We start from the raw sequence: 24,476 nt of genomic DNA on the forward strand, positions 1-24,476 counted from the left end.
CGCCCTTCCTCCCGTCGCTGTGGCGTGACCGCCCTTCCTCCCGTCGCTGTGGCGTGACCGCCCTTCCTCCCGTCGCTGTGGCGTGACCGCCCTTCCTCCCGTCGCTGTGGCGTGACCGCCCTTCCTCCCGTCGCTGTGGCGTGACCGCCCTTCCTCCCGTCGCTGTGGCGTGACCGCCCTTCCTCCCGTCGCTGTGGCGTGACCGCCCTTCCTCCCGTCGCTGTGGCGTGACCGCCCTTCCTCCCGTCGCTGTGGCGTGACTGCCTTTCCTCCCACCCGCCCTTTCTCCTTTTGTGGTGGCGTGACCACCCTCCCACCCGCCCTTTCTCCTTTTGTGGTGGCGTGACCACCCTCCCACCCGCCCTTTCTCCTTTTGTGGTGGCGTGACCACCCTCCCACCCGCCCTTTCTCCTTTTGTGGTGGCGTGACCACCCGCCCTTTCTCCTTTTGTGGTGGCGTGACCACCCTCCCACCCGCCCTTTCTCCTTTTGTGGTGGCGTGACCACCCTCCCACCCGCCCTTTCTCCTTTTGTGGTGGCGTGACCACCCTCCCACCCGTTCTCCTTTTGTGGTGGCGTGACCACCCTCCCCCCTCCCATCCGCCCTTTCTCCTTTTGTGGTGGCTTGACCCTCCCACCCGCCCTTTCTCCTTTTGTGGTGGCTTGACCCTCCCACCCGCCCTTTCTCCTTTTGTGGTGGCTTGACCCTCCCACCCGCCCTTTCTCCTTTTGTGGTGGCTTGACCCTCCCACCCGCCCTTTCTCCTTTTGTGGTGGCTTGACCCTCCCCCCTCCCACCCGCCCTTTCTCCTTTTGTGGTGGCTTGACCCTCCCACCTCGCACCCGCTGTGGCTTGACCAAATAATGGCTATGGAATAAAAGAAATAGATTGTTGTTTCCTCCGAACTTGTCTTCTTATATGCCATTAAAATACCAGGTTTGGTTAGACTAAGTTGCTTCTGCATATTAAAGAAACACGCTTTTTTTGAATTTTGAAGAGAATGTTTTACCAGGATGTTTGTCGCACAATTTACATGCTAAACCTTTTCAAGGTTTTACTTGTGCACCTGACTCTTGGCTTGGCCAGACTCAGCTCTGCTCTTCCTGTTTTGTTGAGTTGCTAAATGGCCATAGTTTAGTATTCTCTACCGGCTTCCTGTACATAGATCTCTCTGGTCAGCGTTTCTCGAAACCTACAACACTCGTCAGCAGCTAAGTATTCCGGTTTGGGATGGGTGCAGAAGATTGACGCATTTAGTTCTGAGTCAAGTACAGCCATCCAGGATAGGGCAAATTGCCAGACGATGAGGACCTGGATCAGACTTCTGTTCAGAAAGTAGTATGTGGAAACTTGGATCCGAGAGTATTGGATACATATGCCAAAACCAAGTTTGAGTTGGGGGGGGGAACAAAAAATGCAGCACTTAAAAAAGTGACAATGTATGACCCAAAGTCGTAGTTAGACATACCTGAGATAGCACAATATCGGGCCTTTGCAGCAGGAGCTTGGGCAGCACAAATGGAATGAAAAGTGCACACATGCATACTCAGTGGGGAATGCTGATAGCACTTATTGGGCTGTTTCATCTGTTTCTTTGTTATCTGCATCAAGTGAGCCTCTGGTGCCAGAAATCGGTGTTGGCGCATGTAAATATGGAGTCAAGGTAGCTTCTGTACTTCTATTGCTGGTCTGCTACACCTGCCTTGGCTCACTATGTGAAAGCACTAGCTCTAGCATCAGGCACTAGAAGTCCAGTGGCACACATAGTTGGAAGTCGCTGAAAGACAATGCCAAACTCTGTAACTGGCAGCAGAGTGGAGTGAGAGTATTATGCTGATTTGACTTCTGTTTGAGGTCGAAACAAAAGGGTGCTTTGGGCTTGTGTATGCCTTACATACGTTTATGAGTTATACAACAAAATGTATTTGTTTTTGGTTGTCTGTGCCACCGTGAAATTTGTTCAAAGGTGGCTTTCGTAGTAGTAAGCTACAGTATATATACTCCACAGTGTTTAAAAAAAAAAAAAAAAAGTTATTTCTGTAGCCAGGGTAAGGGTGTCTTAAGTCATGAAGATTGATGATCGTCTCTTCCCTCCCCCTAGCAAATATGGATTTGCATTACTTATCAAATGGTCCACTCTCTACTGAATAATTTGCAGAATTAGAGAAATGTTTTAAGTAGTACATTTGAAACATTTCTAAAATTGTGAGTCTCAGGTTTCAGTGCTGTGCTCAACACATAACAGAACGTAATTGGACGTCTCTTAACCTTTGATAGCTATATTAATGCACTTACAGTTTATGGTTTTGCTTAAACATCCACAGTTGATTAACTGTTCTATGCGTGCTTGTTTGCAGTAGGGGCCGAAAGCATGAAGTGCTTAAATGTACTTCAAGCAGGTTGTTAGAAATGGGGTCTCTGGTTGACTAGGGTAAGCACCTCAGCCAGGCAGAACCCACCACTCTAGTCAGGGTGAGGGAGCATACCCAAGGTAGCCCTTGCTCACCCCCACGGTAGGTTGCCCAAGCAGTCAGGCTTATCCCAGAGAACTCAGGGCACATGGCCGTGGCTAGCAGCAGGCCAGCACTTCAGGGTCTGTTGAATCCAGTGGCAGTCCCTATTGTGACCTAGCAGGGCAGTCCCAAGGCGGTTTCCTGGCAAGGTTCTCCAGCAGCACCTGGTTCCTGGTCCATCAGTGTCTCTTCTTGCCTCTGTCTGCCAATATGGTACTTATACTCATTTTGTGCAGCTTCCACAAGGGGAGAGATGGTGTTCCAACCAACACTAACTGCTTCCGGGGATGTCCTCTTTCTCCTCCAGCACTGGCCCCAGACATCAGTAGGGGGTAAACAAGCCCTTCGTGTGAAGCCAGGGCACAGCCTCTACAGACGCAGGTGCGCGTGCCTCCCAACCCCCCCAGCCTAGGCCGAGACCAAACAGTATGCAGATGTACTCTTGTTACATCTCCACCCTACCTGTGGCTGGCTGTCTGAAAGGTATGCACAAAGCCCAGCTGTCACTCTACCCCAGACATGGATTGGGGTTAGTCTGCTAAAACACTAGAGTTTTATAAGCACTTAGAAATGCCCAATTTCTAAAAGTGGCATTTCTGCAATGGTAATTAAAAAAAAAAAAAAAAAAAAAAAAAAATCTACCTACATCAGCAAGCCACATTTCTCACTACCATCCCAACCATACCAAACATGCCTACGCCACCCCTCATAGATTAGACAATACCACTTAGCCATATGAAAGGGCTTTTCCAATGCAGTCCTTTGAGAGAGACCGCACTCACAGTAGTGAGAAACCTAATGGGCTGTTTGTCACTGCTGAGACGGGCCACACAACAAGGCACATGTCCTACCTTTTACTTTCTCAGCACCCTGCCAAGAGGGCTAGCTAGGGCCTACCTCACGGGTGACTTACTTGTAGTAAAAGGGGAGTTCAGGGCCTGGCAAGTAAATTTAGATGCTAGGTCCCTGTGGCAGTAAACTGCGCTTGCAGGCCTTGTGGTAGTAGGCCTGATCCAGGTTCGAAAGGCTACTTCTGTGCAGGCTCAGTAGTAGTGTTTAATATACAGACCCTGGGTATAAGGGATACCATCGTACAAGGGACTCACAAGTAAATGAAATGTGCCATTCTGGTGTAAGCCTATCCAACCACATTTAGAAGGGAGAGCACATGCCCTTTAGCACTGATTAGCAGGGGTAAAGTGCTCAGAATCGTAAAGCCAACAAATATAGGCCAGAATAATTAGTATGAGGAAGGCAAAAGGTTGGGGATGTCCCTGTAAAAAGGGCCCGATCCAACACCGATAGTAAAGCATGATCTATTGTTTGGAATATTTTGTTTCAAAATTCATATAGTCATGCCATGTTTACATCACACTCTTCTCAAATAATCATTTTAAGACAACAATATGACTTAAGAAGGATTCCAAAACAAGTTGGATTTCTCCTGTTTTTGATTGCTACAATGCATTAATTCCTCCCTCTTAGAGATACTCTTAAACAGTACATATGAAATATACACTAGTGCTCTGCTGGGTTGTTTGCTAATGTGAAGTGAACATTTACTTTCTTTGTAGTGTAAACCTGAAACTGAAGACAAGCTGTGGACTATAACTGTGCCTTAAATTGCCTGGAGCAATCTGATTGTCTTCCATGCACAACAAAATCATTAATCATTAATTGCAGTTCAGAGCAATTTCTGTAAATCATCTGAATACATTGGCATCCCTTTTGTATTGTGTTAAAATGTTTATAACTAGATGATAATTCTGCAGAAAATGGCACATGCTTTTCCTGTATTTTCATAAGAGACTAAAACAATTAGTGTTCCCATGATGCATACCTTGCAGTTCTTTGCTACACAGTTTGGTCTTACTTTGCAGGATAACATCTGTGGCCCTGGCTGGTTTCGTCTGTATTGTTGGGCTGCATTTGTTTTGTGATGTTGTCAATTTTGTCCTCCATTTCCACATGATCCTTCTATCCTTGGCCTTGGTCTGCTATATGGAAGGGTTTCAGATACTTGAGATGTTGGGGTTTTGCTACTCTGTTTGTTCTTCTATTCCAATATATTAGTAGCTCTGGCTGAAGTCTGTTCTATTGGTTTGCTTCACATGCTTGTGATGCTAGGCTGTTCTCCCTGTAGTGGGCCAATATTTGCACTTCACAAATAGAATGCTGACAGTTGACGTGCCATCCCACAACCCAAGCTTTGTTTTGTAATCCCAAACCTGCCTACTAAGTTTATTTTACTGCTCTTGCTCCCAGGCTTAAGGACGTGTTCTAACCTTTTCATTCACTCCTTTCTATCATATGCAGTTCTGGCTACGACCATGTGAACAAAACTCGCATAGCCATTAAGAAGATAAGTCCTTTTGAGCATCAGACGTACTGCCAGCGAACATTGCGTGAGATCAAAATCCTATTGGGTTTCAAACATGAGAACATCATTGGGATCAATGACATCCTTCGAGCCTCGCACATGGACCAGATGCGGGACGTGTATCCTTTATAAAGTTTGAAATTAGGAGCTATGACTAGAGCGTTGGGAGCTTATCTACACGGAGTTCTTTGTGGACATGGATGGGTTTCACTGGTAGTGCAGTAAGCACATGTCCCATCTTTGATAGGATACATCTTGTCACAATTTCGTTGTGTGTGATGTACTGTGATTTGTAGTACATCACAGAATGAACTCAAAATGTAATCCTTTGCCTTTGACGGAATGTTGATCTGTGATCTGCAGCCTTGTACAACTACTGTGCCCCCTTCAAGATAACCTGTAACTACATTCCCTTCATATCCTCACGTAATTTGTAAGAATTTAATAATATGCTTTATTTTCCCAATTTAAGCTCTCACTCAGACTATACCTATTGTGTACAGTACAAATACTTGAATGGGGTGTGGGCGAGCCCCTTGGTTTCCATTTGTTGGCTCTCTTGTCCCTCTCATTGGTGTGCTTCTTTTTGATGGCTTTCGTTCCTCATGTTTATTCCTCCAGTGGAGCATAGGTCTTTATCATCTTTTTGGTTGGTTGACTTATACTGTGCCATGGCTCTACATCAGGAAACTACATGTTTATAGCATGCGTGGCTGTAGGTACACATGCCCTGCATACTCCTTCCATCTTGTGTTGGGACTTGACACTACAAGTTGTTTATTTTGCAGAAGGTTTGAGTCTAGGTTGTTGTGACTCTTCCCTTAGTCTACAATGCCCTTGGGCATCAACCCCACCTTAGATTGTTTTCTTCCCACCATGGGTATGGATGTGTTAAGCAACTTTAGTGGAGGAGTTCTCCTTCGATACACCAGGAGAGTCTTTGCCCGAGAGGCATAAGGGACAAGGCTCAAGCCCTCCTTAACAGCCTTCACACACCACGGATGTACTCATCACCTCTTCCACTGCGACTAGAACCTCCTGAGAGGTTTGTCCATTCCTTTTCGAACCTGAAGCAATATGCGGAGGAAGACCCTTATGAAAACCCTTCTATAGCAGGGTGCAGGAATGACCGCTGGGACTACTGCAGTGTCAACCATATGGACGAACCGGACCTAGAGCCTTATCCAGCCAAGCCACCTCTGCCTGATAAGACCATCTATAACATAGTCATGCCTGCCACTGTAAGTTCGATATGAATGTCCTACAGGAAACTCATGATGGAGTTCATCTCAGAGACTGAACACACCACCCTATTTCTGCCTATGCTTAAGGGCGTGCTCAAGTCAGGCCCTGACAACTTCTAAGACCTGGTCAAGGGTAAGGTGATTATGCCATGGGTTTTGAAGAATTTTAAGGCTTCCAATTACCCTTTTTACATCAGTGACCAGTCCACCCCCCCCCATCCCCCCGACTCCCTGGTGGTCCACATGGCATGTAACTGACCCCCACTTCAGGCAATGGGAGATGCCCCCATAAGCAGAGAAAGTGCCTTTATGCTGAAAGCAAACGCGTAGTGGATGGTATTACCACTGAGTGGTACTTCACCAATTGAGTGGGTTTGCTGTCCAAGTTTGACACTTATCACTGGGAGGAAATAGAGGCCCAGTGTGGCACTTTCCTGAGATATACCGAAAGAAGGGTTAGGAGCTAGTCGTGAAAGAATAGATCATTTCCAACATAAACATCCATTGTACACTGGACAATGAATGTTCTGCTATCTGCAGTGTATATACTAGCATCCTGCTTCACCACCTTGTGTAGCTTTGCTTCTCTAGGTTCAAACTACTCTTTAAAGTTCCACTTGATGTGGAACATCTGTTATGGTCCCCAGCTGGATGAGCTGTGAGAGGAAATCAAGAAGGGCACTTGCAGACTACAGGGAATTCTGTGGATTCTATGTAGTCTGCAAAACTGAAAGGCAACTTTTGTAGTTGGCAATCCAGGGGCTGAAGTAAGACCACACCCTCTGGCCATGCGTAAACCTACCAGCACTAACTACAGACCAGACATGAAGAATATACTTAAGGGGTGGCTAAATGGACAATAAATGCATTGCAGGGAGAGAGGTGGCTCTGGTAAAGGAGTCTCCAGTCCCAAACACTGGCTCACCCACACTCCCCACCCCACCAATCACACAATTCCTCTCGCTCTGAGGAAATCACTTCCGATCAGGAGGTATCACCACTGGTTCAGCAGGGCATCTGCTTTGAATTTTACTCCACCCCACCCAACATGCTACCACACAGCCACTGCCTTGGCCAAGACCAGCTCACTCTTGTAAGAAGAGATCAGACCACTCTTCCAAAATGGCCCAATACTGTTAGTGCCCCCCACCCCAATGGGCAAAGGCTTTTGTGTGCTGTATTTCCCCATTCAAAAGAAGGAAAGCTCTTCCAGCCCATCTTTGACCTGAGGTGACTGAACCGGTACATCCTGTCTGAGCAGTTCCATATTACAACCTTACAGGATATCATCCAGCTGCTCTGCCAGGGAGATTTGTTGATGGCAAATCTAAAAAATGCTTCTTTCACATCCCTATCCGCCATGCCCTTCACCAGTGTCTTCGGTTTGTAAAATGACAGCGCTACCAATTTACAGTACTACCTTATAGACACACCATGGTTCCAAGGGTCTTTGCCAAGTTTCTGGTGGAGAGTGACCGCACATCTATGTGAAGCAGCATCCACGTCTACTCATACCTTGATGACTGACTGATCAAAAGCAGCAGCAGGTGGCCATGCGTAGCACACACTGTGCCAGCTCTATCCTCGCTTCACAGCTTAGAGTTCACCATAAACGCAAAAGTCCAACCGCCTACACCTATAGATCCAGCCCTCTCTGGGCTGAAAGTTAAAAAATGTCACAGAAAGCATACCACAACTAGCAGAGGGTGATGGCATTACAACAGCTGCTGCCTCTTTTCAGACCATTCCCCTGCTGACTGTAAACAGGTGTAGTGAAACCTTTTGGTATGATAGCACCCTGCAAAGCAATTATGCCACAGGCCAGGTTATACATGTATCTAATCCATCAGCGCCTCGTTGAGACAATGATCCTAAGAGGAGAGTCAGTGGGAAGATCTAGTTTTGCTGAAGGTCAGCACTTGGAGTTCTCTGCAGTGGCAGAACATCAGGTATCTGTTGCTTTGCAGGTCTTTCTTTGACCCTCTTCCACAGATGACTGTCACCACTGATGCATCTCTCATTGGATGGGGCTTACACTTTACAGCCACATGCCTGTCTAAGGCTCCTGGACTCCCTGTCACCATGGGTGATAAATCAACTCCTTAAAGCCTTTTAAAGAATTATATGTGGCAAGGTGGTCCTTTTAAACGTCAGGCAAAATGACTGCTATCTAGTACATACAGAAACAGGTGGGTAACCATTCCCCAGCTGTCTATACTAGCACGAGATCTGGCACTAAACAGTCTGCCTCAAGATCTATCTACTGGAGGAGCACCTTCTGGGAGTGAACAATGAAGTTGTACACCTGTTAAGCAGTAAGCTTCAAAATGTCTGAGCGGGAACTCTACCTTCAGGTCCTCGGCAGCTATTTCCAATGTTGGAGAACCTCAGCGATCAATCTCTTAACCACCCCAGTTAACGCGAAATGCCCAAATTGTGGCTCCAGGTAACCACACCCATAGGCAATGCACAGTGGATAACCTGCTCGGGGATATTTGTCTTTATTTTTCTGCTTCTTCCACTCATCTTATTCCTGTTGAGAAAGGAAAAAAAAGTGTCTGTAACCTTCCTCCTAATGGTTCCTGTAGGTAGCTAGCTTTTAATGATATATCAAAATAAGATATATCGTGCAAAGAGTCCAGGGGTCCCCTTACTAGTGGACAGGTGCTTGCTCTAGCAATCCCAAGGTGCCCTTTTAGGGAGCAGTGTGGTTGGGCAGCCTTAAGCTTATCAGAGAGGAGTGTTAGACATCTGCAAATACCCACACAGTCAATAAGTGAGAAACCCGATCCAGGATCAGATCCACACTAATTTGCAAAAATAACAAGTATCTTTATGTTCGATGGCATCTGTCGCTGTAGATACACATGGTATGCATGAGCTCGCCATCTGGTGTTGGGTCGGAGTGTTACAAGTTGTTTTTCTTCGAAGAAGTGTTTTCGAGTCACGGGACCGAGTGACTCCTCCTTCTGTGCTCATTGCGCATGGGCGTCGACTCCATCTTCGATTGTTTTCTTTCCGCCATCGGGTTCGGACGTGTTCCTGTCGCTCCGAGTTTCGGAACGGAAAGATAGCTGAAAACGGAAGATTTTCGACGGTATCGTTGCGATCCGGTTCGAGATAGACACATACGACGACGCGTTGAACATCGAAGCGCTTCGGTGCCCTTCGGGGTAGATTTCGGCACCCCGTCGGGGCCTAGTCGGCCCGACCGCGTGGAGAACAACGCCGATGGAACGGACCCCGTTTCGATTCTGTCCCGAATGCCACAACAAATATCCTTATACGGACCTACACTCGGTCTGTAACCTGTGCCTGTCACCCGAGCACAGCGAAGAATCCTGTGAGGCCTGTCGGGCGTTCCGGTCCCGAAAAACTCTGCGCGACCGTCGAGCGAGAAGACTGCAGATGGCGTCCACGCCAAAGGAGCGTCGACAGTTCGAGACAGAAGAGGAACAGGAGGAATCCTTTTCCATCCAGGATTCAGACTCCGACGAGCTAGACTCTACAAAAACTGTGAGTAAGACGTCGAGATCAGAACTTAAGAAAGGAAAGAAGGCCCAGGGGACGCCACTGCCAACCGGCCATGGCTCCACCCAAATTCTCGGTGACCAACAATCGGCACCGAAAAAGGCCCATTCAGTGTCGAGATCGTCCGACTTCGGTCGAGACACCGGCACGCAGCCTCCTCGGGACCGAGAGAGTGCTAAACAGAAGCATCGACACCGAGAGTTCGGTGTCGACACGGATCGACGCCGAGACAGTGGCGCCGAAGACCATAGAGGCCAAGAATTTTCGGCACAGAAAAAGAGGAAGGTTACCTCGGAGCCGAAAAAACAAACAACAGGGTTTTCGGAGCCGAAAAAAGCGACATCAGACCCTGTTTCTGGCTCCTATACTGAAGAGCATTCTATGTCTTCTCAAATGAAGAAACATAGATTTGAACAAGAACTGCAATCCACTGACGTGGATCATACGCAAAAGCGTATCTTTATTCAGCAGGGGACTGGGAAGATCAGTACCCTTCCACCTGTCAAACGAAAGAGAACGCTTCAGTTTACTTCTCAGCAACAAACAGCACAAAAGGTAACACCTCCTCCCTCACCTCCACCTGTAACTCCGGCTTCGCCAACTTACACCCCGTCACATTCGCCAGCTCACACCGCCATGAGCCACGATGACCAAGATCAGGATGCGTGGGACTTGTACGACGCACCAGTGTCTGATAACAGCCCAGACACATACCCAACTAGGCCATCACCACCGGAAGACAGCACAGCCTACTCACAAGTGGTGGCTAGAGCAGCACTATTCCATAATGTGGAACTCCACTCGGAACAAGTAGAGGATGATTTTTTATTTAACACCCTCTCTTCAACCCACAGCTCCTACCAAAGCCTGCCGATGCTCCCAGGCATGCTACGCCATGCAAAGGACATTTTCAAGGAGCCAGTTAAAAGTAGGGCAGTGACGCCTAGGGTGGACAAAAAGTATAAGGCGCCTCCTACGGACCCTGTATTCATCACCTCTCAGCTGCCACCAGATTCTGTGGTGGTAGGGGCTGCCAGAAAACGGGCAAATTCACACACTTCTGGGGATGCACCTCCCCCAGATAAAGAAAGCAGGAAGTTCGATGCAGCCGGGAAGAGGGTTGCTGTCCAAGCAGCAAACCAGTGGCGCATCGCAAATTCACAAGCGCTGCTAGCGCGATACGACAGAGCCCACTGGGATGAGATGCAGCATCTCATTGAACATCTCCCAAAAGATCTGCAAAAAAGAGCAAAACAGGTTGTTGAGGAGGGTCAAAACATTTCCAACAATCAAATACGCTCCTCCATGGATGCAGCAGACACAGCCGCAAGGACCATTAATACGTCGGTTACCATCCGTAGGCACGCATGGCTCAGAACGTCTGGATTCAAGCCAGAAATTCAGCAGGCAGTGCTTAACATGCCAGTCAACGAAAAACTTCTGTTCGGTCCGGAGGTCGACACAGCCATAGAAAAGCTCAAGAAGGACACTGACACTGCCAAGGCCATGGGTGCACTCTACTCCCCGCAGAGCAGAGGATCTTATAACACCTTCCGCAAAACACCTTTTAGAGGAGGGTTTCGGGGTCAGGCCACACAAGCTAGCACCTCACAGTCCGCACCGCCCACCTACCAGGGACAGTACAGGGGAGGTTTTCGGGGCCAGTATAGAGGGGGGCAATTCCCTAGGAATAGAGGAAGATTTCAAAGCCCCAAAACCACTACCAACAAGCAGTGACTCACACGTCACTCACCCCTCCCACACAACACCAGTGGGGGGGAGGATACGTCAATATTACGAAGCATGGGACAAAATAACTACAGACACATGGGTCCTAGCAATTATCCAACATGGTTATTGCATAGAATTCCTGCAATTCCCCCCAGACATACCACCAAAATCACAAAATTTATCAAAATACCATTCACAGCTTCTAGAGATAGAAGTTCAAGCACTACTGCAAAAAAATGCAATAGAATTAGTACCAAGCACACAAATAAACACAGGAGTTTATTCACTGTACTTCTTGATACCAAAAAAGGACGAAACACTGAGACCAATTCTAGACCTCAGAGTAGTAAACACATTCATCAAATCAGACCACTTTCACATGGTCACACTACAAGAAGTGTTACCATTGCTCAAAAAACACAACTACATGACAACCCTAGACCTCAAGGACGCATATTTCCATATACCAATACACCAATCACACAGGAAATATCTAAGGTTTGTATTCAAAGGAATACATTACCAATTCAAAGTATTGCCTTTTGGTTTAACAACCGCTCCAAGAGTATTCACAAAATGCCTAGCAGTAGTCGCTGCACACATCAGAAGGCAGCAAATACATGTGTTCCCGTATCTAGACGACTGGCTAATCAAAACCAGTTCGCTCACACAATGCTCAAACCACACAAATCAAGTCATACAAACCCTCTACAAACTAGGGTTCACCGTCAACTTTGCAAAATCAAACATTCTGCCAAGCAAAGTACAGCAATATCTAGGAGCCATAATAGACACGACAAAAGGAGTAGCAACGCCAACCCCACAAAGGATCCACAATTTCAACAGTCATTCAACACATGTCTCCAAACCAAACAATACAAGCAAGAACAATACTACAGCTCCTAGGCATGATGTCCTCATGCATAGCCATTGTCCCAAACGCAAGACTGCACATGAGGCCCTTACAACAGTGCCTAGCCTCACAGTGGTCTCAAGCACAGGGTCACCTTCTAGATCTGGTGTTGCTAGACCGCCAAACTTACCTCTCGCTTCTATGGTGGAACAGTATAAATTTAAACATAGGGCGGCCTTTCCAAGACCCAGTGCCACAGTACGTAATAACAACAGATGCTTCCATGACAGGGTGGGGAGCACATCTCAATCAACACAACATAAGAGGACAATGGAACATACATCAAACAAAACTGCATATAAATCATCTAGAATTATTAGCAGTTTTTCAAGCACTAAAAGCTTTCCAACCAATCATAACCCACAAATACATCCTTGTCAAAACAGACAACATGACAACGATGTATTATCTAAACAAACAAGGAGGAACACATTCAGCGCAGTTAAGCTTGTTAGCTCAGAAAATATGGAAGTGGGCAATCCACCATCAAATTGGTCTAATAGCACAGTTTATTCCGGGGATCCAGAATCAGCTGGCAGACAATCTCTCTCGAGATCACCAGCAAGTCCACGAATGGGAAATCCACCCACAGATTCTGAACACCTACTTCACACTCTGGGGAACACCACAAATAGACTTATTTGCAACAAAAGAGAACGCAAAATGCCAAAACTTCTCGTCCAGATACCCACACAAGCAATCCCAAGGCAATGCCCTATGGATGAACTGGTCAGGAATATTTGCTTACGCTTTTCCTCCTCTCCCTCTCCTTCCTTACCTAGTAAACAAATTGAGTCAAAACAAACTCAAACTCATTTTAATAGCACCAACGTGGGCAAGACAACCCTGGTACACAACACTGCTAGATCTGTCTGTAGTACCACACATCAAACTGCCCAACAAACCAGATCTGTTAACGCAACACAACCAACAGATCAGACACCCGGACCCAGCATCGCTGAATCTAGCAATCTGGCTCCTGAAATCCTAGAATTCGGACACTTACAACTTAGCCAAGAGTGTATGGAAGTCATAAAGCAGGCCAGAAGGCCATCCACTAGACACTGCTACGCAAGTAAGTGGAAAAGATTTGTTTGGTACTGCCATCATAATCAGATACAACCACTAGATGCAACTCCAAAACATATAGTAAATTACTTGCTCCATTTACAAAAAGCAAAGCTAGCCTTCTCTTCTATTAAAATACACCTTGCAGCAATATCTGCATACCTGCAAACTACCTATTCAACTTCCTTGTATAGGATACCAGTTATCAAAGCATTCATAGAAGGGCTTAAAAGAATTATACCACCAAGAACACCACCTGTTCCTTCATGGAACCTAAACGTGGTTCTAACAAGACTCATGGGCCCACCTTTCGAACCCATGCACTCTTGCGGAATACAATTCCTAACCTGGAAAGTTGCCTTTCTCATCGCCATTACATCTCTAAGAAGAGTAAGTGAAATTCAAGCGTTCACAACACAAGAGCCTTTTATACAAATACATAAAAATAAGGTCGTCCTACGACCTAATCCAAAATTTTTACCAAAAGTTATTTCACCATTCCATCTAAATCAAACGGTAGAACTACCAGTTTTTTTCCCACAGCCAGATTCTGTGGCTGAAAGAGCACTACATACATTAGATGTCAAAAGAGCATTAATGTACTACATTGACAGAACAAAGAACATCAGAAAAACTAAACAGCTATTTATTGCATTCCAAAAACCTCATGCAGGTAACCCAATATCAAAACAAGGTATAGCCAGATGGATAGTTAAATGCATCCAAATCTGCTACCTTAAAGCAAAAAGACAACTGCCCATTACTCCCAGGGCACATTCAACAAGGAAAAAAGGTGCTTCAATGGCCTTTTTAGGAAACATCCCAATGCAGGAAATATGTAAGGCAGCCACTTGGTCTACGCCTCACACATTCACCAAACACTACTGTATAGATGTGCTATCCGCACAACAAGCTACAGTAGGTCAAGCTGTATTAAGAACTCTATTTCAGACAACTTCTACTCCTACAGGCTAAACCACCGCTTATGGGGAACTAACTGCTTACTAGTCTATGCATACCATGTGTATCTACAGCGACAGATGCCATCGAACTGAAAATGTCACTTACCCAGTGTACATCTGTTCGTGGCATCAGTCGCTGAGATTCACATGGACCCACCCACCTCCCCGGAAGCCTGTAGCAGTTCAGAAGTTACCTTCAATTTTGTACATTTGTGTATATATATTACTTAATCCTTTAATAGGTACATACTTACATTTTTCATTTCGCGGGCACTATTACTATAGTACAACTCCTACCTCACCCTCTGCGGGGAAAACAATCGAAGATGGAGTCGACGCCCATGCGCAATGAGCACAGAAGGAGGAGTCACTCGGTCCCGTGACTCGAAAACACTTCTTCGAAGAAAAACAACTTGTAACACTCCGACCCAACACCAGATGGCGAGCTCATGCATACCATGTGAATCTCAGCGACTGATGCCACGAACAGATGTACACTGGGTAAGTGACATTTTCAATATGTTTAGTCACCAGAATAAATCCGATCAGGTAAGTACATTTTGCAAGAAAAAAATGCTTGTATGTTTCAAAAGTTGACAGTGCATTTTTCAGAAGAGGCAGTGTTATCTCCAATGCGCCAGTATTTGCCGGAAATTTCTCTCTCTAGCTGTCGACGAGAACGTCACAATAGCATGGCTCCACACGTGACTCCATCTGACTGCATCGGAGCTATAAGAAGTCCTCGCCGGCGTACTGACATCAGTTCCCTTCTTTCTGTGCTTTCAATGCTAACGGTTGGTTTTTCTACCTCTCCTGTTCGTTACATTATTTCAAGGTGGTTTTCTTAGTTGAAGTCTTGTTTGGTTATAATGCCACTGCTGAAGAAATCTGGGTTAAAACTGTATAAACAGTGTGGAGGTCATATGTCTGTCACTGACTCGCACAAAGATTGCCTTTGGTGTCTCAGTTCCAAGCACAACATTGCAGGTTGTCCTTCGTGCCAGAGGATGCACCCGAAGGCTTTGAAGGATGGAGAAAGGAGATGGAGTCATCGAGATGAGTCGTCACATCAAAATCGCATAAGAAGCGGTGGCGTCCTAGCTCACGACGTCGTTCATCTCATGATGAAAGTCCATCCCCAGCTTCTACGTCTCAGCGCGGACGACGTGCGAGGTTAGTCCTACCTTGTTTCCTCAACCGAAGTCGTCTGAAGTGTCGCCGGCAGCGTCTTTGGAGATTTCGGCATCTTCGACTAGTCCTGCACAATTTTCTCCTGTTACTTCAAAGGATCAGGAGGTTGAGAATAAGGAGTCCAATCAAGCTCAGTCACAGCAGGAGTATCTCTGTTTCCACTCCGGGGGGACAGACCCATCTGCATTTTTGAATGCTATGTTTAGCATTTTCAATAGAGTTTGGCCCCTGCTGGTGTACCTGCAGGCCCCACAGGACCTTTGGCATTTAATCATGGAGGACTCCCGGCGCCATATAAACAGGCTTCTTTGTTGCCTTTCATGCTATCGGTTACAAAAACATCAGAGCTGAAGGCACAACTGGTGCTGATATCGACGTTGGATAAATCGATTCTAAGGTCGATTCACTGTGCTAAAGGTGACATCCTGGTGCCGGCTACGGCTTCACTGGCGCCGCAAAAGGTGAAAGACTCATGCTTTATAGACGCAGAGACTGGAATCTAGACTAAGGTCTAGAAGAGCAGCCCTGAGGCTTTTAGGAGAGCAGCAATACCATGTGGAGCAACACAAGCTTGAAAAGGGAGAAATTCCTCTACCTTCTCATGGTTTTGAAGGTCTTGATGAAGATAGAGGTTTGGATACCTCTCTGGGGTGGAAATTATCACCTGGGGGCATTCCTCCTCCGCAAGTTACTGGTTACCATGCGGTGATGAGGAAAGCAGTTGAATTTCTGGAACTGCTGTTACCCACTTAGGAGTTAAAAACAAACATTCTTACTGAAGTGCTTAACTCCTCTTCTGCTACCTCTGAGCCTTTGCTTTCTTTTAATGATGCTTTGACTGAGCCAGTCCTGGACCTGTGGCGCAAACCAGTCACTACTCCAATTGTGTCCAAGATAATTGCCAGAGATATAAAGCTGCTCCAGGTGATCCCCAGTTTCTAACTCTGCATCCATCACAGAGGGTCTGGTGGTCTAGGCATCTTGTTCTTCAAAGGCAGTGCCTCGTTCCTTCCCAACAATTTTGGCCGATAGAGAATGTAAACGCATGGAACAATCTGCAAAGAAGATCTTCTTCTCATGTAGTATGGCATTAAAGTTGGTTTATGCTACATGTGTGTTGGGCAGGTATGTCCATGCACTAATGGACCCAGCAAGACAGGTGGTTTCCAATCAGCCACAAGGGATGGAAGAACATCTTTAGGATTTGATACATGGTAGTCAAGCAACGGATACAGGTTATTCAGTTTGGCCTCTACAGCCGGTTCTGTTGCCAGAGCCATGGGAACATCAGTGGCCAGTAGGAGACATGTATGGCTCAGGTTTGGGGTTTTCCCCGGACGTACAATCCACCTTGATGCACTTCCAGTCACATTTGCATTGAATTTCAGGCAAAAGTGGGGGTGACCATGTGAAAAAGGGGCACTTTCCAATAATTTTAACTTGTACTGAATGCTCCTGGAGATCTATCCTTACAAGAAGCTAGCAAACAGGCCACACTGTCCCACACAAGGCTGCCAGTAGTTTACCCTAGTAATCTGTCATGTCGGTGTTAGAGCATGGCTACCTAAACCTCACTGAGGAGTGTATGACAGTTTTGCATCAGGCATGTAGATCTACTGCAAAAGCATGTTATGCAGCCAAGTAGAAAGGATTTGTCCACTACTGCATCTTTCAGCAAAAAATCCCCTTCAGAGACAAAGTTCAAAACCGCATCTACTATTTTTATTTATTTTTTAAAACACCTTAAGGCAGGTCTTGTATATACCTCCATACCCCTCCACCTACTAGTTGCAACCAAATTCATGCAGAACCTGGAACACTTAAACCCCCAAGTACACTTACTTCCCCTGTATTGAACCTTAACATAGCTTTTGCATGGATTATCGGGCTGCCCTTTGAACCCCTCGCCTCTTGCAGCTTACATTTTCTTACCTGGAAGGTGGGCTTCTTATTGCTCTAACTTAGCCCACAGGTGCATCAGTGAAATGTGGTTCACATCATTTAGTACCCATTCATTCAGGTACCCAATGATAAGGTATTCCTTAGATCAAATGCAAAGATCCTACCACATTAACTAAACTATTGAGCTTTCCACAACTTGATTCTGTAGCGGATGGGGGGGGGGGGGGGGTTACATGCCTTAGGGGTCATGCAGGCACTCATGTATTATATTTACAGGACAAAATACATCCACGAGACTAGGGAGCTCTTTGTAGGTGTTGCTAAATTCTGCAACGGTCACTCATCTCCCAGGCAGGGATTGCAGAGTGTCAAATGCATCCAGTCTGGCAATGTCAAAGGAAAACGTGTATGCACTGCACCTCTCAGGGCAACAGTACACATAAGAAGGGAGCCACCATGGCTTTCCTAGGTAACCTCCCATTAGCAGACATTTGCAAGGCAGCTACTCGATCAATACCACACACATTTCCAACTTTGTCTACATTCTAGCTTGTCAACAGTTAATAGGTTGCCAGACTACACTAAGAACATAATTTTAGTCATTTGCATCATCTGCCCGCTAGCAAATTCTGGGAAGAAACTGCATTAAAGTCAATGTGGAGCATGTATATCTACAGCCATCCGTTAGAAGTAGAAAATGTTGCCCTATAAGCATCTGTTCAATGCATGAAATTCTGTAGATTAAAATGTTCCTGCTCTGCACACTTGGGAGCCAGCAATGATGATACATTTTCTTAATTTAGCACTCTTTACTAACTTACAATGTTACAATCTTCTGGCAACATCATAGTGGTCTTACTTTAAACTGCACTTTCATCCACTGAACGAAAAAAACAATAAGACTGAGTCATGCCCATGCATATTGTGCGCTAAGGTAGAAGTCGCAGAATATCATGTGATGCAAAACGTCTTTAAAGCAAGACCATTTGTATCATCCTGACCCAACACTAGATGGAAAAGGAGGATTCAAAGCATGCACACTAACAGCACTACAAGCTATGAACAGATGTTTACAGAGTAACATCCTGTTCTGCACCATAGGCTCTTGACTGATGGTCATAAACCTTGAATAATTTTGTGCTGCAGGCATGGACCCTAGAAATTTTTTTTTCTCCAGGAAAATATCTACGTGGGGTTCATCACTGGAAGTAATTTTCCATATAAAGTCAGTTTAGACTGTCAAAGATGTAATTTCCTGGAGAATGCTGGAGGAGAATAATATGTATATTCTAAAGAGGTCCTTTTTGGACATTTGAAACTTATTGTCTTAGAGCAGACTGCCCTATAAATACCACATAAGGCATAGGAAGGAAAAGACCGCCTGATAGGCTAACACTGGGAAGCTTAGAAAAAAGGACCTGTACCTTTTAAGGACCCCAGAGCGATCCAATTCCAGAATGCACTGTAGTGGCACATTCAACTAGGAAATAAGGTGCTACCATGGCCTTTCTTGGAAACATCCCTAAGTTGACATTTGTAAGGCAGCTACATGGTCTACACAACCCACATTTCAAAACACTACTGTGTGGATGTGCTGACATGCTAGCAAGCTAACCGGGGTCAGGCTGTGCTATGAACACCTTAACAGTGAGGTGCAACTCTTACAGGCTAGCAACCGCTTTCATGGAGGGGACTGCATTATAGTTTATGCAGAGAGTGCCATCGAATGGGGAAAAAAGTTACTTACCCAATAAGCATCTGTTTATAGCATGTTGTGCTGTAGATTCACTTGCATCCTCCCTCGAGACCTGTGACCATTGCAGTTACATTATATTTGTACATATGTAGTTACATTTTGCATGGGCAACTTTCTCTATACTTTTCTTTTCTTACACTCCATTCTCACTCACCTGCGGGAAAACAATCTAATAAAGGAGTCAATGTCCATGCGCATTGTCACCAAGAGGAGTAGTCATTTGATCCCGTGACTCTGAACACTTCGTCGAAGAAAAACAACTTGCACCACTCTGGCTTACCTGCTGCTTCCCTTGCTTTTACCCCTCTTCCGCTTTTTCTTGTTACCTTTTTATTAAAATTTCTCCATTGCACCCTCTACAACTCCCCATTACTTCTTCCACTTAACAGTTTACTTTCTATTCTTACCACCACCCACTTAACTTTTGTTCTCATACTCTTCCCCCTCGTTTTGTTTTATTATTATATTTTTCTTTTTTCGGAAGTCCCGGCAGCTGCAATTTGTTACCCAGATTCGTCTTCTGATTAAGACACGTTTTTGCTCACTTTTTAAATATTTTGTTAATGTAATAAACCCCATCTGCTCCAAGAAAGGCGCCAGAAATCATGGAACTGTAAAATAAAAAGGATGAAAAATGGAAACCAAAGCGTTGTGACTGATATGTTCGTGTGTAGTGGCATGTGCATATATGTTATCACTCTGTGGAAGCCATAGGCCCCTGAAACGTGCAGGATGACGCATGTGCACATATACATTGTGGCACGTTTTTCCTGATGATGTTGAGCTTGGCAATATTTTTTTCCAGCGATACGTCTTACATTTTTTTGTTTTAAACATCCACACAAAGCAATGGAAGAGTCAAAGAAGCAAGCTTTTGGTTTTGCCAGGGCTTCCTCTTGGTGACAGTTCAAGTCCCCCGAGCTCAATGTCGATTTCTACGTTTAGAAGTTTCAGAGTAATAATTTGTTTGCCAAGCTGTTGTTCTTTTGTGGGTACAAACACAGTAAATATTGTAAATATTCAGATTGTCCTGTCAAATCTTTATCAGCAAAGTTCCATCTGTCACAACAATGCCTTTCATGGGCTGTGAACCAATTGGTATTGGAGCTCACAAAAATTGCTAATCTTCAAATCTGAAAAGCATTGGGCTTTACCTGTCCCCTCCCAGGTCTTAAACTCTGAGAACATTTATGGTTCTTAGGGGGATCTGAATCCAGGCTGTTTCCCTCCTCTATCTTTGGTGTGTGTTTTTGCACTATTTGCATGTGCTTGCCAGTCTCTCAATGGAAGAGGTTCACACATTCTCTGGTTGACTACTTTTTTTTTTTTTTTAAATTACTGAACAAAAATGTATGGATCTCAGGATTAATGCTGCATAACCTAAACTAGCTAAAATCCCTTTTCCTTTTTCAGTGTTACTCAGAATTTGATAGATAGTTACTTGTATCTGTACATCATGCGGTGAGGGAACTATGCTGTAGAGCATTAGTGAAGGGCATTTGTTAAAACAGCATCACAACACTCTGTCAAAATAGACGTCGCCTTCTCTGAGACTGCTTCAGATTCTTCTCAAATGACGGTACAGCTTGACTCTGCCCTGCTCCACATAGCCCCCACCATCAGGGTATATGATATACCAACTTCAAGGCCTTACACAGCACAGTTATTCAACCGTCTTCTCCACACTGGGTGGCTTATTAGTACTTGCAACCAAACTTGACAACCCCTAGTGTAGTTGCTTCTTTGTCTGTCGTGTACCATGTCATTTGCGGAACCTCTTAAATGTTTCCCTCTCAAGGACATTTCTTGGGCAAGTCTGAGCCAGGGTTTTGGATACAGCAACTGTCAAGAGATATATTTCCAGTTTTTCTCGAAGGTTCCCATCTTTGACCACCAGCTCCAGTGTCCTGTCCATACACTAGTGAAGCCGTTGATGATCTCCAACTTGATGCTTCCTCCTGCTCAGAGCTCCCACTTCCCCTGGAGCTGGAGTAGATTCACGCCTGCATTGGTGACACCAACAATGGCTCTGTTTTTCCATTTGCACGCAAGTTCACAGCCACTGTACTTCGTATATCTTCCAGTCCTTTATCAGCTTGCATCCCACAGCTGTTTTTCTGGTATTTTATCTTCAGTTTAATATTGTCATTCATATTGTGTGAGACCCTGACTCTTTACTTTGAGGCATTCCTGCTCCCATATAGCCTCCAGTCTATAGTCACACATGATTGGTGGTGGGTTGCCACCCACTACTCCAGTTTGTCCAAGTTAGGGACTAAGAGGCCATGACTGTTTCATACCTCAACATAGGATCTTGTGTTGCATGTACCATCTTTTCTCCTTCCCCAAGGTGTAGAGATTGGGCCTCTTTTCAGTGCATGTTCAATTGTATGTCATTATGCAGTCTTCCTTGTTGAATCTCCTGAAGCACAACCGGTTTCTGCACTCATCACTTCACCTGCTGTGGTCTTCTTCCCAGCAATTCCAATATGTAGTGCTTGGAAAGAAGTCCTTTCTGAAGCTCGATCAAATGCATCCTTGCTTCAACCAAGCAAACTCTGACATCCTGGTCATCAGTAATAAGCAAGTGGTTTGAGTTGATTTGCATTAGGAATGGGCCTCTTAAGAACTCAAGCAAATGCAACTAAAGCTTTCTGGGGTTAAAGAAAATGCTGGAGTGATTCAGATCACATAAACCCATGGTAGAATACAACCTCCAAGGTCGTCTGTGTATGAGAGGGTCTATCCTGTGGCAAGATGCCAGTTCTGGGTCTGTTATATAATGGCCACTTCAGTAGAGCGTTTCAGGCTTGTGCTGTAGTGAGATGTAATAATCAAAAATAAATTTAATTACTTGAACTTTCTTTCATAGAGAGGAGCAGGTTAAAGAGGAAGAGCAGTACTTTTAGGTTACTTACCTATTACTTGGAGGGGTTCAGTCCTCTTGTCTGATGATCATTGCTGGTGATGCTTTATGTGTGTTTTGTCTGTAGAATAAAGGTATCTTCCTTGACATATTTCGTTGCCTCTCACCCCCTGGCTGGGAGTGAGGCATTTGTTTCACAGGTACATTGTGCAGGATCTGATGGAAACAGACTTGTACAAGCTTCTAAAAACTCAGCAGCTCAGCAACGATCACATCTGCTATTTCCTGTACCAGATACTGCGCGGCTTGAAGTACATCCATTCTGCCAATGTCCTGCACCGTGACCTGAAGCCCTCCAACCTCCTTATCAACACCACCTGTGACCTGAAGGTGAGTATCCTCATACTGCCTATAACCACTACCTTCGCCTAGGGGTGTATCCATGCTTTAGGCTCCTGGAAAGGCTTTAAGGGCAGACCTTTTCATGAAAAAGGGTTGGTCATTTGTATGTTATCATTTGTCATGTGTTTTGCTGTAACTAATCCAATCCTTTTCATTATGAGGGTTTAAAGAAATTTGGTGCCTATTCCTAGTGTATATTAGTTGATGGGAGAAAAAAAAATCAGACAGTGTCCATAAATATAATAGGGCCTGCGGTCGGTATTAAAGGTTTTGCAGCATTAATCTTTTTCTGGATTCACATGCTGTGCATTATTCCTCCTTCTAGTGGTTGGGTCCGGACAGTTGTATTCTAGTTCCTTCACCCCCCCCCCCTTCTCTAGCTCCCACTCATTTGGGGAGTGGTTGACCTCCATTTGGTGTGAAGTCCATCCTCTGTGTGAAGTCAGATGGCGCCCGAAGGTTCCTGTGCGTGGTCTCCATCTTCAGATTCTTTTTTCCACCATTGGGTCTAGAAGCACGACCGAGGAGCTTAGAAAAATGTTTTGATTTTTACGTAGTTTTTTCTGGAAAACATCCAAGAAAACCGAAGAGGAGGTCGAGGGAGACATAATCCTTGAGCCCCAGGGGGACACCGCAGGGAAAAACACCACTGCCAACAGAGAATGAAGAGAGAGGGGACAAATGTCATGGAAAAAAAACCTTTTATATCTTGCCTCAATTATCATCACAAATTTACAACTAGAGACCCTCCAAACTTTGCCTACTGAAGGACTTAAAGAACGAAGACTGCGAGACCTGCGCTGAAGGCTCTAAAGGTACCACGCAGGCAAAGACTTGAGCACTACACTATGGCAGTGGCTCAGAAGCAGGAATCTCTCTGACACCTAGGCCTTTCAAGTGGTGAAGAGGAGAACATGGAGGAGGCAGAGCCGGCAAGAGGGGGAGACTCTGACTTTGAAACCTTTGAGTCCCAAGCGGAGAGAATTTAGCTGCTGAAGAAGGGGTCAAAGGATGCTGAAAGAAAAAAGGTAAATCCGCCAAAAGGCTTGGACTCTTAAGTCTGCAGATAAACCCCGAAAAGCAGCCTCTGTGCTGAAACCAACTGTGACCAAAGGCCAAAAGAGGCGTATGGATCCTGACTAAATGATACTAAAGGTCTAAAGGTGCTGTCCAAAGACTCGGCACAACACCCTGATCGCAATGAAGCGCGAGAACGATGAAGATGCCAGAACCCACAACACCAGAAAGGAATACTTTGCTGACAAACTAAGCAGCCCTAAGGGCCCAAGAGCTAGAAAGAAAAAATAGAAAGCTTGAGACAGAACGGACCACTCTTTCAGAGGAAGAAGGAATTCGATGATTCCTTGAAACAGTTCCATATCCCCACAAGACCCTCGGCAGCTACGGAAGCTGAGGAGGATCAGTTGACGGAGGCACCAGCGACTCCTGTAACCCCATGAAGAACAAGAGGAGTTCTTCGAGATCGAAGGCACAGCATATGCTCAGGGCTTCGATGGCTATAGTCAGTTTGAAGAAACATGGCAGACCCTCAACGCCAAATCACGTGAAGAAAGTATAGACAATTACCCATCGAGGCCATCCCACCAGATGACCTTTCCATGTACATCGGCCAGGCGAAGAGAGCTGCTGAAACCTGTGGGGTACAACTGGAAGAAGAGGATAAGGAAGGGATCATGCTTCCTCCTAGAAGCCCTATTGCCGCCCCAAAAGGGAAATCTGCACCTGCCCATGCTGCCCAGCATCCAGGATCAGGCTAAGGAGGCCTTCAGGGAGCCAGCCACCTCAAGGGCAGTCACACCCAGAGTGGAGAAAAAGTATAAAAATTCCACTCGGGACCCAAAATACATAAAGCAATGTTCCAGCAAATTTCAATACTGTCACAACTGCAAGGAATAGAAACAACGCCCCAACCTCAACGTGGCCACCACCTGAGAAGGAAAGCAAGAGGCTGGCCCTGGTGGGTAGAAAAATGGAAAGGGAGGCCGCTATGCAATGGA

General features: G+C 45.5%; 1 protein-coding gene across 1 annotated transcript in view; it reads left to right on the forward strand.

Moving 5' to 3' along the window:
* The window catches only part of MAPK3 (mitogen-activated protein kinase 3), a 240,910-nt gene that overhangs the window by 54,302 nt on the left and 162,132 nt on the right, over nt 1–24,476 (forward strand). The window contains exons 2-3 of the mRNA XM_069244059.1: nt 4,829–5,011; nt 22,257–22,446. Coding sequence (XP_069100160.1) covers nt 4,829–5,011; nt 22,257–22,446 — 373 coding nt within the window. The remainder of the gene's footprint in view (nt 1–4,828; nt 5,012–22,256; nt 22,447–24,476) is intronic.

The sequence above is a fragment of the Pleurodeles waltl genome, chromosome 7 (assembly GCF_031143425.1).
Source record: "Pleurodeles waltl isolate 20211129_DDA chromosome 7, aPleWal1.hap1.20221129, whole genome shotgun sequence".
Lineage (NCBI taxonomy): Eukaryota > Metazoa > Chordata > Amphibia > Caudata > Salamandridae > Pleurodeles > Pleurodeles waltl.